This window comes from Phalangium opilio, unplaced genomic scaffold (assembly GCF_054372755.1).
Source record: "Phalangium opilio isolate 3A_F unplaced genomic scaffold, DU_Popi_V2 ptg000105l_1, whole genome shotgun sequence".
NCBI lineage: Eukaryota > Metazoa > Arthropoda > Arachnida > Opiliones > Phalangiidae > Phalangium > Phalangium opilio.
Window position 1 is genome coordinate 2,173,089 of NW_028324207.1, and position 15,611 is coordinate 2,188,699.

Consider the following 15,611-nt stretch of genomic DNA (forward strand, 5'->3'; position numbering starts at 1 on the left):
AAAAAATTGCCTTGACTACTAAAATAAATCGAAATCTGGGGGTTCACTAGTCAACTTGACTAGTAAAAAAATGTCCCAAATATTCGTAAACCATGCGTCTCACTAGTCAGTGACTATTAAAAAAAATTGGAATAGGGGGTCACTAGTCAGGCTGACTACTAAAAAAATATCCTTATGTAGAGCCCTGGTAGGTTCAAGATTTCCGGGAGCCGAGAGATGGAGATGGAGCATTGCACTTAATGAACTGAACTAAATCAAACTCACTGTTTTCGCGGGAAAAATCCCTAACAATAAAGAGGCGTCAACGTGCGCAAATACGCTGAAAATAATTTGCGATAGGTCGAAAAAAGGCAATTATTTTAGTTACGAAAGTTGTTCCACGTATCTTTATTTATTTTACACATAACATTAATTTGAAAAAGAAAAAAATATTTTCAAATACAATTTATACAAAATTTCCTCGGAATCCCTTGATCCATTGAAGGTGGGAAAGGAATAGACATTCCTTAATGTTCATCTATTAAAGGAGTAGCGTCACCAGCGGGTGTTGATTCAACCATAGGACTTGGAAACGATCTTGGAGTAGCTGTTTTATCGGACTTTTTCTCGGGAGTATCAGTTTGCTTATTTTTGGCCCATTGTTTCGCCATAAGCGCCCAATCATCCGCTGTTGGAGGTCTTTCGGAAGATAGATTAACACAAAGATTAAATTTTGACCTATTTTAAAACTCCTGGATAGTTTAGGCCTATCAGATATCAACATAACGCCACTTAATATAAACTAGCTGTTACCCGCGGCGTCGCTCGCGTGTAATAAGAACTTCCATCAAAATGATATAAAGAATGGGTAGATTTTACTGATTCGACTAATATTTTTGTAGCACCCTAGGAGCGAGGGCACGCGGCGTTGCCCGTCAGCTCGTCGGGACATTTTTTTATTACTTTTCACGCGGACATTATTCTATAAAGAAGGGTTTTAAGTTTTTGGCCGCCATTTAAAAAGATGGCAACAAATCGAACCCAAAAGACCATTCAACCCGCCTATAGGTTGAAACGCGCGGACTTTGTTGCATAGAGAAGATATTTTACATTTCTGCTCGCCATTTTTTAAGATGGCGTCGGATTAGATAAATAATAATAATAATAATAATAATAATAATGCTTTATTTGGATCTTCCTTAGTAAGAGCCTACTACTTATGAGTAACGTTCCTGCAAATTTTCAGCCTTCTAGGGCAAGCGGTTTGGGCTGGGCGTTGATTATCAGTCAGTCAGTCAGTCAGGACTTTGATTTATATAGATATAGACTAGCTGCTACCCGCGGCGTCGCTCGCGTGTAATAAGAACTTCCATCAAAATGATACAAAGAATGGGTAGATTTTACGTGATGCCTAATATTTTTGTAGCACCATAGGCACTCGGCGTTGCCCGTCAGCCCGTCGGGACATTTTTTATTACTTTTCACGCGGACATTATTCCATAAAGAATGGTTTTAAATTTCTGGCCGCCATTTAAAAAGATGGCAACAAATCGAACGCAAAAGACCATTCAGTCCGTCTATAGGTTATAGGAAACCAGTGTACTAAATATTTGTGAAATCGGTTGAAACGCGCGGACTTTGTTGCATAGAGAAGATTTTTTACATTTCTGGGCGCCATTTATTAAGATGGCGGCGGATTGGGGGGAAATCTTTCTTAGTACGCCGCCTACTACTTATGAGTAACGTTCCTGCAAATTTTCAGCCTTCTAGGGCAAAGCGGTTTGGGCTGGGCGTTGATTATCAGTCAGTCAGGACTTTGATTTATATAGATATAGATTTCACTTACTTTGTATGGAGAGATTTGATGCTACCAGGTGTACTAACAATTCTGGGTATGGGTCTGGGATTCATTACAGCGGGCGATGGTCTCGGTGTGATATTATGTCTGGGTGTAATTGTGGGTATCTGCCTTGGAGTTGTCGGTATTTGTCGCTGAGGAGGAGGTTGTTGATGATGGTGGTGGCTATTATTAGGATGGACCCAGTTACTTTGATTTGGCGTTTGATTATAACGCGGAGTCATAGCGTTGGCCACCGATTGAGCGGGAGTATTCATTGTATGGTAAGAAGGCGTCAATAAGGGCGTATTCATCGCTTGAGAGGGCGTGTAAGGTTGATGGTACGGGTATCCACCACCACCACCAGTTGGAGTCGCGTTTCCTCCGTAATTGGAAGCGTTCGAAGGGAAACCCGGAGTTTGACCAGCCACTTGCGATAACGTATTAAAAAGATGACTTGGCATACTTTGAGCCGCTCTCTGAATCGTTTGAGGATCTACGTCTATTTTTCGATTCGGAGGAAGAAAAGCGATTTTATATTTGGACCAAGGATTATCGAAAGAATAATAAAAAATAGAATAATAATACTTACTAGCTAAATTAAGACTAGGTGTAGCGCCAATATAAGCGGATGATCGACCAGCGGGTGTTCTGGGGATTGTACTAGACGGGGTACCAGGGATGGGGTCTCTGAAGTGCTCTTTAAACCACTTAAATAAAGAGTTTGTGGAGTGGAAATTTCTCTGCCGGTAACGAAAGCCTTCGGGAGTAACTGTTATGTATTCGTGACGAGGCTAGACAAATCATTTCAATTAGAGCCTAAGATAAAACGGAATAAATGAAGGCTTACCTTGACTCGAGGAAGATAAGACAGTATGAATTTTCCTGGAAATTCCCTGGAAGCCGAGACAAAGTAAGGAATTTTTGAGGGAGCTTTTTTCTTCTCTTCAATGACAATTTTTTCCATGGCGTCTCTACTTCCGCCATTTGCTTCGCGGAAGTATCGGAATTGAGTCAGTTCCCTGGCGCAAGAAGCCATTGGTTGTACGTGCCTGGCTATAATTTCGTCTAGATCCTCAAATTCCTGTAGAAAAACCCACACAACACTAGTGATCGCGACTGTTTGCAATTATTGATTGCGCGATGATATTTCCCTTACCTCATTTCCAATCCAAAGTGACTGACCAAGGCTAAAGGCTTTTTCTTTGCCTTCTTCCCTGACATCAATATGTTGATTAATTCCTTCATAAACCTTCCATGTTACCGTCAAATGGTCCACTCCCTATAGAATTAGTGTTAAAATTAACATAGGACATGGTTAATTTAAGACTTCGTTAAAGGGATAGAATCATGAAAAGCTTTCATTTTTTTAAATCAGATAGAACCTAAAATTACGTTTTCAAAAATATATAGATATTGATAGTTTTAATAACTTAACTATTTTTAATTAATTTTTAAAAGTATTAGTTTTCGGCGCCGCTCCGATCACTGCCCCCTCTACAGGCGTTTGCAAAAACACGAGCGAAAAAACTAAATTACTCCCGCGACTTTCCTCTCACTCGGAGGTACAGTAGATTTACTCCTAAAAGTAGTTTTCATACTATTCTGCATTTTCGCCAAATTAATATAACCATAAGTTATAAAGGAAGGTAAATAGTTTCACTGTAATTTTGGTGTTCAAAGTAATAGTTTTACTATGTTTAATTACAATTAAAAATATGTTAAAGCTTAGATTAGGGCCATTAGGCTAAAATATGTCCATACCATTATTATACATGGAAGCTAAGCCTTTGCCAAAATAGCGCAAAAATGTGGTGTTTTGGACATTACCTGTAACAATTTTGACAAATCTCTATCATCCTTACTCTACAACGTAACCGAGAGTTAAGAGAACAAAGGAAAATAAACATGAAAAATCAGAATATGCGCCGCTTCCCCAGTGATAGTGACGGTGGGTGAAAAGCTACTATACAGTGATTTAGAGCTCCCTTCATTCTCCTATTTCCAAACAACCAATGAATCAAGAGACATTTGCAACGTCATTGTGTGAAAAACAAGTTGGGCGGTATTTCGCGATTAGTTTGAATTTCAAAATATCTAATGTAGGTTACTTTTCTTAATTTTAAACGTTTCAATTCGATTTTTTTTTTTGGCACATTTTTTTACCTAAAACTGCCCTCATCTTGTACTAGTCGGAAAACATTGATTCTATTCCTTTAAAAACCCAGAGATTATAAGCCTTGGCTTGCAAAAACACATTACCTTACTGCTAGGTCGAATTATTAAATCACCCAAATCCATTTTAGCCAAAGCAGCTTCAGCTTCCTTAAAGCTAATGTTATGAAATGATGGGTGAACGATAACACGTTTAACGTATGCTGGCCTATTTTGACGCTTTTTCTGATCATCTTCCACCTTTCTATCTTTCTCTTCGGCGTCGCAATCATAGTATAAATCTTTTTGTGGCCTGGAACGAATATTCATTCAAAATATTGCAATCAAATGATCACAGCCACTAAGCCTCGACTTATAACTAACCTCCACTCATTACTCTTATCAGCGAGATCAGACGATTTGCACGTCAAGTCAACGGAAAACCTTTCGATATTGATTTTAGTGATACGACAATTAACAGTCATTCCCTGACGAACTCTTTCTTCGGGATTGGTCACTCTCTTGTCGCTGATGTTCTTTGTCGGGATGAAACCGGAAACTCCATTATCGAGGTACGTTCGAACACCCATGGCTTGTCCGGGACAACTACCGGCGTCAAAATGATTCCAAACCTCACTCAACTCCGGAAAATCGTTCTTGAGACAAAACGGACATTGCCACATTCCAGATTCATCGTTTCTATTCGGATTGGCTTGATCCAGTTGTTCTCCTTGAGGTTTACGACGAGCGATACCGACAACCCTCGCTAAGACCATCTTACCAATGAAAAATGTTTGAGGTGTCTCTTTGGTTAACATATTAAAGGTTTCTTCCGGTGTTGGTGGTCTGAATGGTGTTCTCAAATCCTTGTATCGATGATTTAACTCCGCCCTAATGTCGTACAACGTTATACTTTTATTTCCGAAACCTTGTCGATCTAGCTCTTCGGCAAAAGCATCTAGATCAAGATCTTTAAGTTTTTCGGGATTTTCCAGGATTTCTTCCAGAGCTCCGGCTGGATTTACGTCTTCCGCCATATCGTCGTACTCTAAAGCGTCTACCGCCATTTTTCGGGCCCATTCGTACGCTTCAGGGTGAACGCGGGAACCATCAAGGACTTCAACGTACGCGTCGCTGCAAATAAATTCAAAACTAGCGTGTTCAAATATTAATACTCATATCCCCATTTTCTTTGAAAATTAAGCTGTTTGGTAGTAAATGACGCGCCCAACTTAACGGAGAAAAACCTTGCCCGTCCAATTAAAAATATCACGTACCTGTCTCCAAGAGACGCTGTATCGATTCTTATGAAGCCAGCGCAATTTATGAAGACTTGCGGCCCCATCTTGCATAGCGTCACTAGTTGCGTTCTGGATTCGAGACGTTGATGATTTTGTTTCAATACCTTCGTCAGTTGAGTAGCTTTGCGAGGTCCTAAACCACAGACGAACTGCAACAGGTTGCCCGTATGAGAGTGAGAGATGGTGTAATTGACATCGACTCCAACTTCATTCGTGCGATTGACAAACTCCAAGTACAGAGCTTGAAGCAAGTCTTCTTTGGGAAGTTGGTCCATAAGGGGATGGAACTTGAGACACAATATCTCTTCATCGTGACTGCATAGCTGAGAGAACTCAACTAACGGATCTTGTAACCGTCTGGCCAATGAAATGGCTTGACGCAATAGTTCCGGGTATTCTCGGAATTCACTCTGGACGATACAAATTAAGTTTGCATAATCTGAAAAGGTCCAGATAAAACAATAATTGAAGACTACGTACCTCCGCTTTCTTAGAGTTCATGTAAACAGTAGCCAAATCATTCTCTATCAGTTCAACATTGATGACTGGTAGCTGATCAGTTTCAGCCAAATCAGTGACAACCGATTTCAGATCTTCAATGATTTGCATAGCTTCTCTGGACTCTCCTCCGACGCAAATAACGTGGGGTTTCTTCGCGGAAATGAATCTTTTCAAAGATTGCAAATCGCGTTCCTTCAATTGCCGTTCCTCCTCCCTCCAAGCATTCCTTTTGTACAGAATATAAGGAAGCCTTAGGAAATCAGTCACTTCGCCTACACCGTCTATCATGGCGCAGAAAGCGGGAACGTTTCTGTCAGGCAAGAAGGCCAATCCCATGACGCGGACACCGTCACGCGTATCATAGTCTTCATCTTCCTCAATTTGTTGGTCAATTGTGTATGGCGCTACTTTCAACCAGTTGTACAGTTTACGACAACAAGCCTAAATGAAATGGGGCAAAATATTGGGTACTTGTTCAATGCCTTCGAGATGACCGTGCAGGGTTCATATAACTTTTGGGGAACAAATTTCCCTGAGATTTCCATGAGGTTTTTCCCCATATACTTCCCTGAATTTTCCGGGTTTTCCCCGTATATGGAGTATCCTATGGATCAAATGTTATCGAAAGAGGGGGGCAAATATAGGACTATTACATAATCAAAGGACATCCCGTATCTCTAGTAGAACCAGAGTTATGAGCCTCTAAAGTATAGTGTAATGTTAATCCTATGGAGGGCGGTATGTTGACGAACATTTTGCTAAATTACTCGGCCCCTGTTTGTCGCAGTCCTACGTTTTTAGTATGGTTGGATGGGGGATAAATAGGACTATAACATACTCAAAGGACATCCCCCTATCTCTAATAGAACCAGAGTTATGAGCCTCTAAAGTATAGTGTAATGTTAATCCTGTGATTGGAACATTTTGCTCAATTACTCGGCCCCTGTTTGTCGTAGCCATACGTTTTTAGTATGGTTGGATGGGGGACAAATTGGGCTATAACATAATCAAAGGACATCCCCGTATCTCTAGTAGAACTAGAGTTATGAGCCTCCAAAGTATAGTGTAATGTTAATCCTATGGAGGGAATATTCACGAACATTTTTCTTAATTACTCGGCCCCTGTTTGACGCAAATTTCCCTGATTTCCCTGAATTGTACTAAAAATTCTAAATTTCCCTGAGGTTTTTGTCAACTATTTATTTCCCTGATTTTTCCAGGTTTTCCCTGTTTCCCAGGTTTGTATGAACCCTGTGACGATCTTTATATAAAGCAATGCGATCTCAAAAAAAAAAAAATACAAATAAATAATAAGTTAATTAATTACCTTTAAAATTCCTTCCTTAGCTTCGGTCAGCAATCTCAACCGGAGTTCTTTCTCAAAAGTGGGATAGAGAAATTTCGTCAAAGCCATGTCAACCGCATGATTTCGAATTTTATTCCATTCCAATACGTTACTACTAAACTCATCCTAAAAGCGCGCGTAAAACATATGATTTTAGCCAAAAACTAATATGTAATTAACAAAAACTTACTCTTTCATAAACTAATATGTAATTAACAAAAACTTACTCTTTCATAAACTAATATGTAATTAACAAAAACTTACTCTTTCATAAACTAATATGTAATTAACAAAAACTTACTCTTTCATAAACTAATATGTAATTAACAAAAACTTACTCTTTCATAAACTAATATGTAATTAACAAAAACTTACTCTTTCATAAACAAATAAGTAATTAACAAAAACTTACTCTTTCATAAACTAGTAAGTAATTAACAAAAACTTACTCTTTCATAAACTAATAAGTAATTAACAAAAACTTACTCTTTCATAGAGCGGCTTAATTTCCGAAGCATATCCGTTAGTTTCGCCATGCTTGTCAATTGAAATGTGAATAGTCATAAGTCCATCTTTCTCCGCTTGATGTAACTTTAAGAATTTTTCACCAGTGAAATCACGAACTGGTTTGTTTTTAAGGTACTTCATGGTATAACAAGGGTGCGTTTCGTCTATTTCCTATTGAACAATAACGGAAAGTCTCTCCCGTTATCAGCATGCGTAAAGAGAAAATAACAATACAAAAACCCATACCTTGATTCCTTTTTTAGTGGGGCCACATGTTAATTTAGCTCTTTCAAAATAGACTTGTCGAACACACCTTCTAACAGCGATATCGCGGGATATCTGCATGGCTACCATCAAGGTGGCAGCCTTCAGAACCTCTTCGGCAGTCGCGAAACGTCTATTGAAGTTACGTTGGTAATTTGCTTTAAGCCTTTGCGACGCGAGCTTTTTAGTAGAGGTGTGCGGTTAACCGTTTCAATCGAATAATTCGATCGAATACCGAACCGAATAACTCGATTCGGTATTCGATAAGCCCATTTTCACTATTGAATACCGAACTGACTATTCGGTTAAAGTTCGACTACCATAATTTTAGGTCCTTGGCACTAGAGAGACCCACCTTATTTAAAAAAATATCATCCCAATTTTATTTGTCTCCCATCAAAAACTACCAGCAAGTGCGTAGGAAAATTTTAAGAAATACTTGACCACCAATGAGGAGAGGTATTTTGAAATTTAGGAGCTTCTAAATGTTCTTCTCCTTGCTTTGTATTGACTAATGGCGAATATTAGGGTTACTACCCGATAAACCGCGAATAATTGAGCCTAGTATTCGCGAATATTAGGGTTAAATATTCGCGGTTACTAGGCTTAACTATTCGCGATTAATCGGGAAGGAAAAAAATTACCAAGGCCCAACTATTCGGTATTCGATATGGAATAAACTATTCGATTCAGTATTCGATAAGGAAAATTTTTTGGTATTCGATAACCGGTTCGATACCCAAAAAGTGGTATTCGCACACACCTACTTTTTAGTTAAATTAAATTAGACTTACTTTGTTACGTGTTCAGCCGCGAGTTCCGTGGGTGATATGGGATACTGTTCAACTTCGTGACGTTGATAATTGTCCCTTAAATTCTCACCAAAGTGTTCGGGAGTTAAACCAAATTTCTTAACTAGACCGTCTTAGATAAAAACAAATGAATCGTGGCGAGGTTAAACAAACGAAACGAAACGAAACAAAGCGTGCCACCAAGAGTTACCTAGTTTATTTTCACTGCACACCATATAAATATCTCGATGTACGGCTAGTTTAACTTTGGTCAATTCAGTGTCGCCATCATCTTCAACTTCCTCCTCCTCAGCCTGTTCCTTCTGTTCTTTTTCGGTAGATTCCTTCGCATCTTTCTCCCCCTTTTCCTCTCCATCTTCAGGGGCGTTTCCTTCTTTCTCAGCACCTTCTAAGTCAACCACTTCCGCCGCGTTTTGTTCTAAGAAATTGCCATTGTAAGTTTTTGAAGTTCGTCGCGCGGGATGTCAGTAAAGAATATTTATTTACTACTGAATGTTTCTATCCCGGTTAATTACTAAAGATAATTGCAAACTCTAGCAAATAAATTAAACCGGAACAGATAATTTCTATTCCTCTCGGAATAAACAATAGTTCCATTAAAGGAAAAATTGTAAAGAAAAGAGGTATTCCCTAAATCAGGGAGCCCACTCTTAAATTTAAATTCCTTATAGGAAAAATAGGATTTTTTTCCGAAATTATAGGATTTTATAAGAGAAAAAATGGGTTTTTATAGGAAAATATAGGGCTAAAAATGCTCTAATATAATACAATTTAGGGCTTAAACTATGTAGAAAAATCCCAAAAAATAAAAAATAACAAATTGGATTTTACTTTGAAAACTCAGAAGAACTTAATTAAAATATAACATAATATAATATATAAAAAATCCTAAGCGAGCTTCTCAATTTCGGTGTCTATTCAAATGTGATCTCGATAAAAAAAAAAGCTAAATTTTGATAAATTTCATGCTAAACTATACGAAAACTTCGACTAAGTCAAAAATATAGGATATTATAGGACCTTTCATGAAATTATAGGATAATAAAGGACAGGTTCAAAAATATAGGAATTTATAGGAATTATAGGACCGGTGGGCTCCCTGCTAAATGTACTAGATAAAAACATTTCTTACCTTTTTCTTCAGCATCCAATTTTTTGGTCAAAAGAGCAGCCGCTTTAGCAGCTTTCCTGCGTCTTCTCTCGATAACTGCCGCGTTAGCCGCCGCGTCTTTCATGGCGGGAATATTCTTTGAATAGTACAATTTAAACTGCAAGTAAGCGTCGCAAAGTTCTTCGGGAGTTTGAATTTTCTTCAGTCGCTCAAAATCCGAATCGTTAATAACCCTCATGTCATCGGGTATGGGTTTATCGGGTTCCTTCATGATGACTTCGCATTGAAAATCTTGCATTTTCTTGTACAAACGAATAAGGTTGTCTTTGCGTTGTTTCAATTGACACCACTGTCAAAACAGATATTGCTGGTTTGGGAAAACTACCGCCATAGGGAAACGAATGAAGAGATTAAATACCTTTTCGTCCCATTTAAAGACAGTCCATAAGTCGTTGATGTTCAGATCTGGTTCGACATATTCTTTGCGATAAAACGCGATGAAAGGTACCTAAATATTTTAATTGTAGGGATCAAGAAACTATACACAGATACTATAAACATCTAGCATCAATAACAAAGTGATTGAAGGGCCAGATACTATAACCATCTAGCATCAAAAACTAAGTGATTGAAGGTGCAGATACTAAATGGATTTGGAATCTATAACGAAGGGCTTGAAGGTCGAGATACTAAGTGGATTTGGCATCAATAACAAAGCCTCTATAACGAAGTGCTTGAAGGTTCAGATACTAAATGGATTTGGCATCAATAACAAAGCCTCTATAACGAAGTGCTTGAAGGTGGAGATACTAAATGGATTTGGCATCAATAACAAAGCCTCTATAACGAAGTGCTTGAAGGTTCAGATACTAAATGGATTTGGCATCAATAACAAAGCCTCTATAACGAAGTGCTTGAAGGTGGAGATACTAAATGGATTTGGCATCAATAACAAAGCCTCTATAACGAAGTGCTTGAAGGTGGAGATACTAAATGGATTTGGCATCAATAACAAAGCCTCTATAACGAAGTGCTTGAAGGTGGAGATACTAAATGGATTTGGCATCAATAACAAAGCCTCTATAACGAAGTGCTTGAAGGTGGAGATACTAAATGGATTTGGCATCAATAACAAAGCCTCTATAACGAAGTGCTTGAAGGTGGAGATACTAAATGGATTTGGCATCAATAACAAAGCCTCTATAACGAAGTGCTTGAAGGTGGAGATACTAAATGGATTTGGCATCAATAACAAAGCCTCTATAACGAAGTGCTTGAAGGTTCAGATACTAAATGGATTTGGCATCAATAACAAAGCCTCTATAACGAAGTGCTTGAAGGTGGAGATACTAAATGGATTTGGCATCAATAACAAAGCCTCTATAACGAAGTGCTTGAAGGTGGAGATACTAAATGGATTTGGCATCAATAACAAAGCCTCTATAACGAAGTGCTTGAAGGTGGAGATACTAAATGGATTTGGCATCAATAACAAAGCCTCTATAACGAAGTGCTTGAAGGTGGAGATACTAAATGGATTTGGCATCAATAACAAAGCCTCTATAACGAAGTGCTTGAAGGTTCAGATACTAAATGGATTTGTAATCTATAACGACATGCTTAAAGGTGAAGATTCTATAATCATCTAGTATCAATAACAAAGTGCTTAAAGGGGCCGATAGTAAATGGATTTGGAATCTATAACGAAGCCTCTACACCAAAGTGCTTGAAGGTTCAAATATTAAATGGATTTGGAATCTATAACGAAGTGCTTGAAGGTCCAGATACTAAAATTATTTGAAATCAGTAACAAAGCATCTATAATGAAGTGCTTTAAGGTCCAGATACTAAAAGGACTTGGAATCAATAACAAAGCATCTTTATCGAAATGCTGAAGGTGCAGATACTAAATTGATTTGGAATCAATAACAAAGCATCTTTAACGAAATGCTGAAGGCGCAAATACTAAATTGATTTGGAATCAATAACAAAGCATCTTTAACGAAATGCTGAAGGCGCAAATACTAAATGGATTTGGAATCAATAACAAAGCATCTTTAACGAAATGCTGAAGGCGCAAATACTAAATGGATTTGGAATCAATAACAAAGCATCTTTAACGAAATGCTGAAGGCGCAAATACTAAATGGATTTGGAATCAATAACAAAGCATCTATAACGAGGTGCTTGAAGGTGCAGATACGAAATTGATTTGGCATCAATAACAAAGCGTATATAACGAGGTGCTTGAAGGCGCAGATACTAAATTGATTTTGAATCAATAACAAAGCGTATATAACGAGGTGCTTGAAGGTGCAGATACTAAATTGATTTTGAATCAATAACAAAGCATCTATAATGAAGCCCTTGAAGGTGCAGATACTAAATGGATTTGGAATCAATAACAAAGCATCTATAACGAAATGCTGAAGGTGCAGAAACTAAATTGATTTGGCATCAATAACAAAGCATCTATAACGAAATGCTGAAGGTGCAGAAACTAAATTGATTTGGCATCAATAACAAAGCATCTATAACGAAATGCTGAAGGTGCAGAAACTAAAATCAATAACAAAGCACTTGAAGTTGCAGATACTATAATCATTTAGCATCAATAACGAAGCGTTTGAAGGTGCAGATACTACAATGATTTAAAATCTATAACGAAGCGCTTGAACGTACAGATACAAAGATAAATGAAAAAATTCACCAACCTCCAAGTTCTGATTGCGCATAAACTTGAGTGCTTCCTTAATTTTGGCGATTGCAGTTGTTTCTTTATTTCCTCCAATAGGACGTCGGACAAATTCAGGAACAGTGGCGTCAGTCTCAGAGTCAACATTAGGGGTCAAAACCGATTGTTGCGAAATAGTGGGATCTTTAAAGGCGTGTTTATAGATCCAATGCGATTCTTCGTCTATTTCTTCGTCATCAGCTGAAGTCACGGGAACGGCTCTTACCTGATGAAAAAGCTCGTTAAATCATTCATTATCAAATATTAAAAATTAAAAAAAAAAGTGTAAGTTATACCTGGAATCTTTCAGGTATATCTGTTGCTTTGATGCGATTATCTTCATCAGTTAAGTGTCCCCTGATTAATTCGCTCGGTTCAAATACTTCAAAGATTGTTTTCTTCGTAGCCTTTTTCCTAGTTTTCTTTGTTCGACTTCTTGATTCTAAGACTTCTTCATCCTCTTCGTCATCGTACTAATTAAATTATATCGCGAGATCAGTATCCATCAACTGATATTACAGGGTTCATACAACTTTTGGAAAACAAATTTCCCTAAGATTTCCAGGTTTTTCCCGGATATGGAGTATCTTATGGAGCAAATGTTAACGAAGGAGAGGGGGGAGGAAATAGGACTATAACATACTCAAAGGACATCCCCCTATCTCTAGTAGAACCAGAGTTATGAGCCTCCAAAGTTGGGTGTAATGTTAATCCTATGGAGTGGGTTGTTTGTTTATGAACATTTTGCTTAATTACTCGGCCACTGCTTGACGCAACCCCATGTTTTTAGTATGGTTGGATGGGGGGCAAATAGGACTATAACATACTCAAAGGGCATCCCCGTACCTCTAGTAGAACCAGAGTTATGAGCCTCCAAAGTGTAGTGTAATGTTAATCCTATGGAGGGCGGTATGTTGACGAACATTTTGCTTAATTACTCAGCCTCTGTTTGACGCAAATTTCCCTGATTTCCCTGAATTTTACTAAAAATTCGAAATTTCCCTGATTTCCCTGAATTTTACTAAAAATTCGAAATTTCCCTGGATGTTTTTGTCAACTATTTATTTCCCTCATTTTTCCAGGTTTTCCAGGTTTGTATGAACCCTGTATTAAAATGTATGTATACCTCTTCCGCATCTTCGTAATCATCTCCAATATTTTCAAATTCTTGGTAATCAAAATCGACACCAAATATGTCTTGAGCTTCTTGTAAAGCCCTGAAAACAACGTAAGGTTGAGTAACATATTCTTTAAAAAGTAATAATATTAAATAATACTTACGAGTCGTTAAATTTAATATGTCGTTTCTTTTTTCCTTTACTGATAGGTTGTCCATTATCATCTACGATAAAATCATCAGGATCTGATTCCATTTCTGATCCAGACATTTCCTGATATTGATCATCAACTTCGGGAACTTCCCTCTCCATTGGTTCCCCTTCCTAAAAAAAAAACACAGAAGAGATTTTTGAGATTTCTATTAAAATAAATTTCAAATCATCCATCTTTCTTACCCCTTGAGCTTCATCATCAAACAACCTCATTTCAATCTCTCCCTTTTCATCCTGAGGACCAGCTTCATCTTCACTGTCATCATCCTCAATGCGCTTCAAGCGTCTAAACTTCTTTTGCTGAAGTCAAAAGGACAATATAACTTATATATCGGTCTTGGCCACTAAATTAAACATTAGTTTTTTACCCTTTCAACTTGAATTCCCAAATTTTCTCGAATGAGGTCGTAATCATCGTCCTCCAAATTATCATCGAAATCCACTGTTTCAATTAAAAACTGACTAAATTAGTAACTTCCATAAGCCTTGGTTAGAAAATTGAGAACTAACCATGACGCTTTCTTTTCTTTCGAGTGGCAGAATCGTCTGAATCTTCAGCTTCTTCACCATCTTCCTCTTCATCATTAATTAGATCTTTCATCTCTTCTCGAAGCTTTTCTTCATCTACAAAAGCAATTAGTTTCAAAGGCTTAACGAGACCTTTATTTAAATTAATTTCAATTACCATCTTCTTCCTCTTCCTCTTCTTCATCATCGTCAAAAGGATTCTTTCGTTTCTTTTGAATGACTTCTTCATCTTCCGATTCCTCAGCTTCACTCTCCACAAATTCAGACATTATTCGCTAACCTGCGCAATGCATAACGTTAAATCAGTACTTTTACAAAAACCACCGAGAGTATAACTATTTATAAATTATTTAGCATTTTCAACTAAAAATATATTAACACTACACACAAAAGTTATTCGAAACATAAGCTAAATTCTAATCTATATTAAACCTAACCTTCAACAATGGCAATGCCAATGTGTTGTTACTGTTTTGTTTACCCGTTATGACCAAGGCTTACCATTTAAATTCAACCAATTTCAACAAGCTAATTTCAAGTCAAGATCTGATAAATCAAACGGCAAGAAAACTACTTCAAACCATTAAACTCGTTATATTAATTACCTTTGATGAAAATAAGTCCTCGGAAGTACTTTTAAGGCTTTAAAACACTTTATTTCACATGCATTGCAAATTTACAAAAAAACACTTCACGATTCACGAAGTTCACAAGCCTTTAGCAATTAGCATAGGTGCATAGCCCTGTATTTTTCAAGATGGTGGCAGGCTCAGGCTGGCAGCCTGCAGAAAAAAGGGGTGTGCAATAGGCTGAGAAATAAGGATATTTTTACCTAGCGAAATGGCCAGTAGAGCCAAAGCACTTTAAATTGTTAAACCTTGGAACGTTTTTAATTAATTAAGTGGCTACAGTGCCAGTAGACCCAAAGAATTTAATTTTTAAACTGGCCCGGCAAATTTTTAAAGTTCAGGGCCACCGACTTATTTCTCAGCCTGCACTGGGAAAATATTCTGTTTCGCAAATTCGCACAGCCCCAAAGATTGCCGGGCTGCCAGCGATCAAGAATAAGATCTGCCCAGTGCCCAGTTGCCCACCCAGATTCCTAAGTTCAGAATGAAGGCCGGGCTGTACATAAGCAAATCTTCCAACGAAAAACATATGTTATAAGCAGACGACGATAGATATAAATGATTTAGAACAAACTGAT

At 37.7% G+C, this 15,611-nt stretch overlaps 1 protein-coding gene across 1 annotated transcript; it reads right to left on the reverse strand.

Annotated features, from left to right (window-relative positions):
• Positions 1–354: 354 nt before the first annotated feature.
• Positions 355–15,123, reverse strand: Spt6 (transcription elongation factor Spt6). The gene is made up of 25 exons (XM_089851969.1): positions 15,010–15,123; positions 14,562–14,684; positions 14,387–14,500; positions 14,245–14,318; positions 14,060–14,176; positions 13,827–13,987; positions 13,672–13,762; positions 12,842–13,018; positions 12,526–12,771; positions 10,230–10,319; positions 9,833–10,160; positions 8,891–9,118; positions 8,683–8,812; positions 7,871–8,021; positions 7,604–7,795; positions 7,100–7,243; positions 5,752–6,213; positions 5,248–5,681; positions 4,355–5,104; positions 4,079–4,283; positions 2,976–3,098; positions 2,667–2,900; positions 2,409–2,610; positions 1,826–2,318; positions 355–678 (listed from the first exon to the last, which is right to left on the reverse strand). Exons 2-25 carry the CDS (start codon positions 14,671–14,673, stop codon positions 507–509), a joined length of 5,430 nt encoding a protein of 1,809 aa, XP_089708095.1. The 5' UTR covers positions 14,674–14,684; positions 15,010–15,123; the 3' UTR covers positions 355–506.
• Positions 15,124–15,611: the final 488 nt, after the last annotated feature.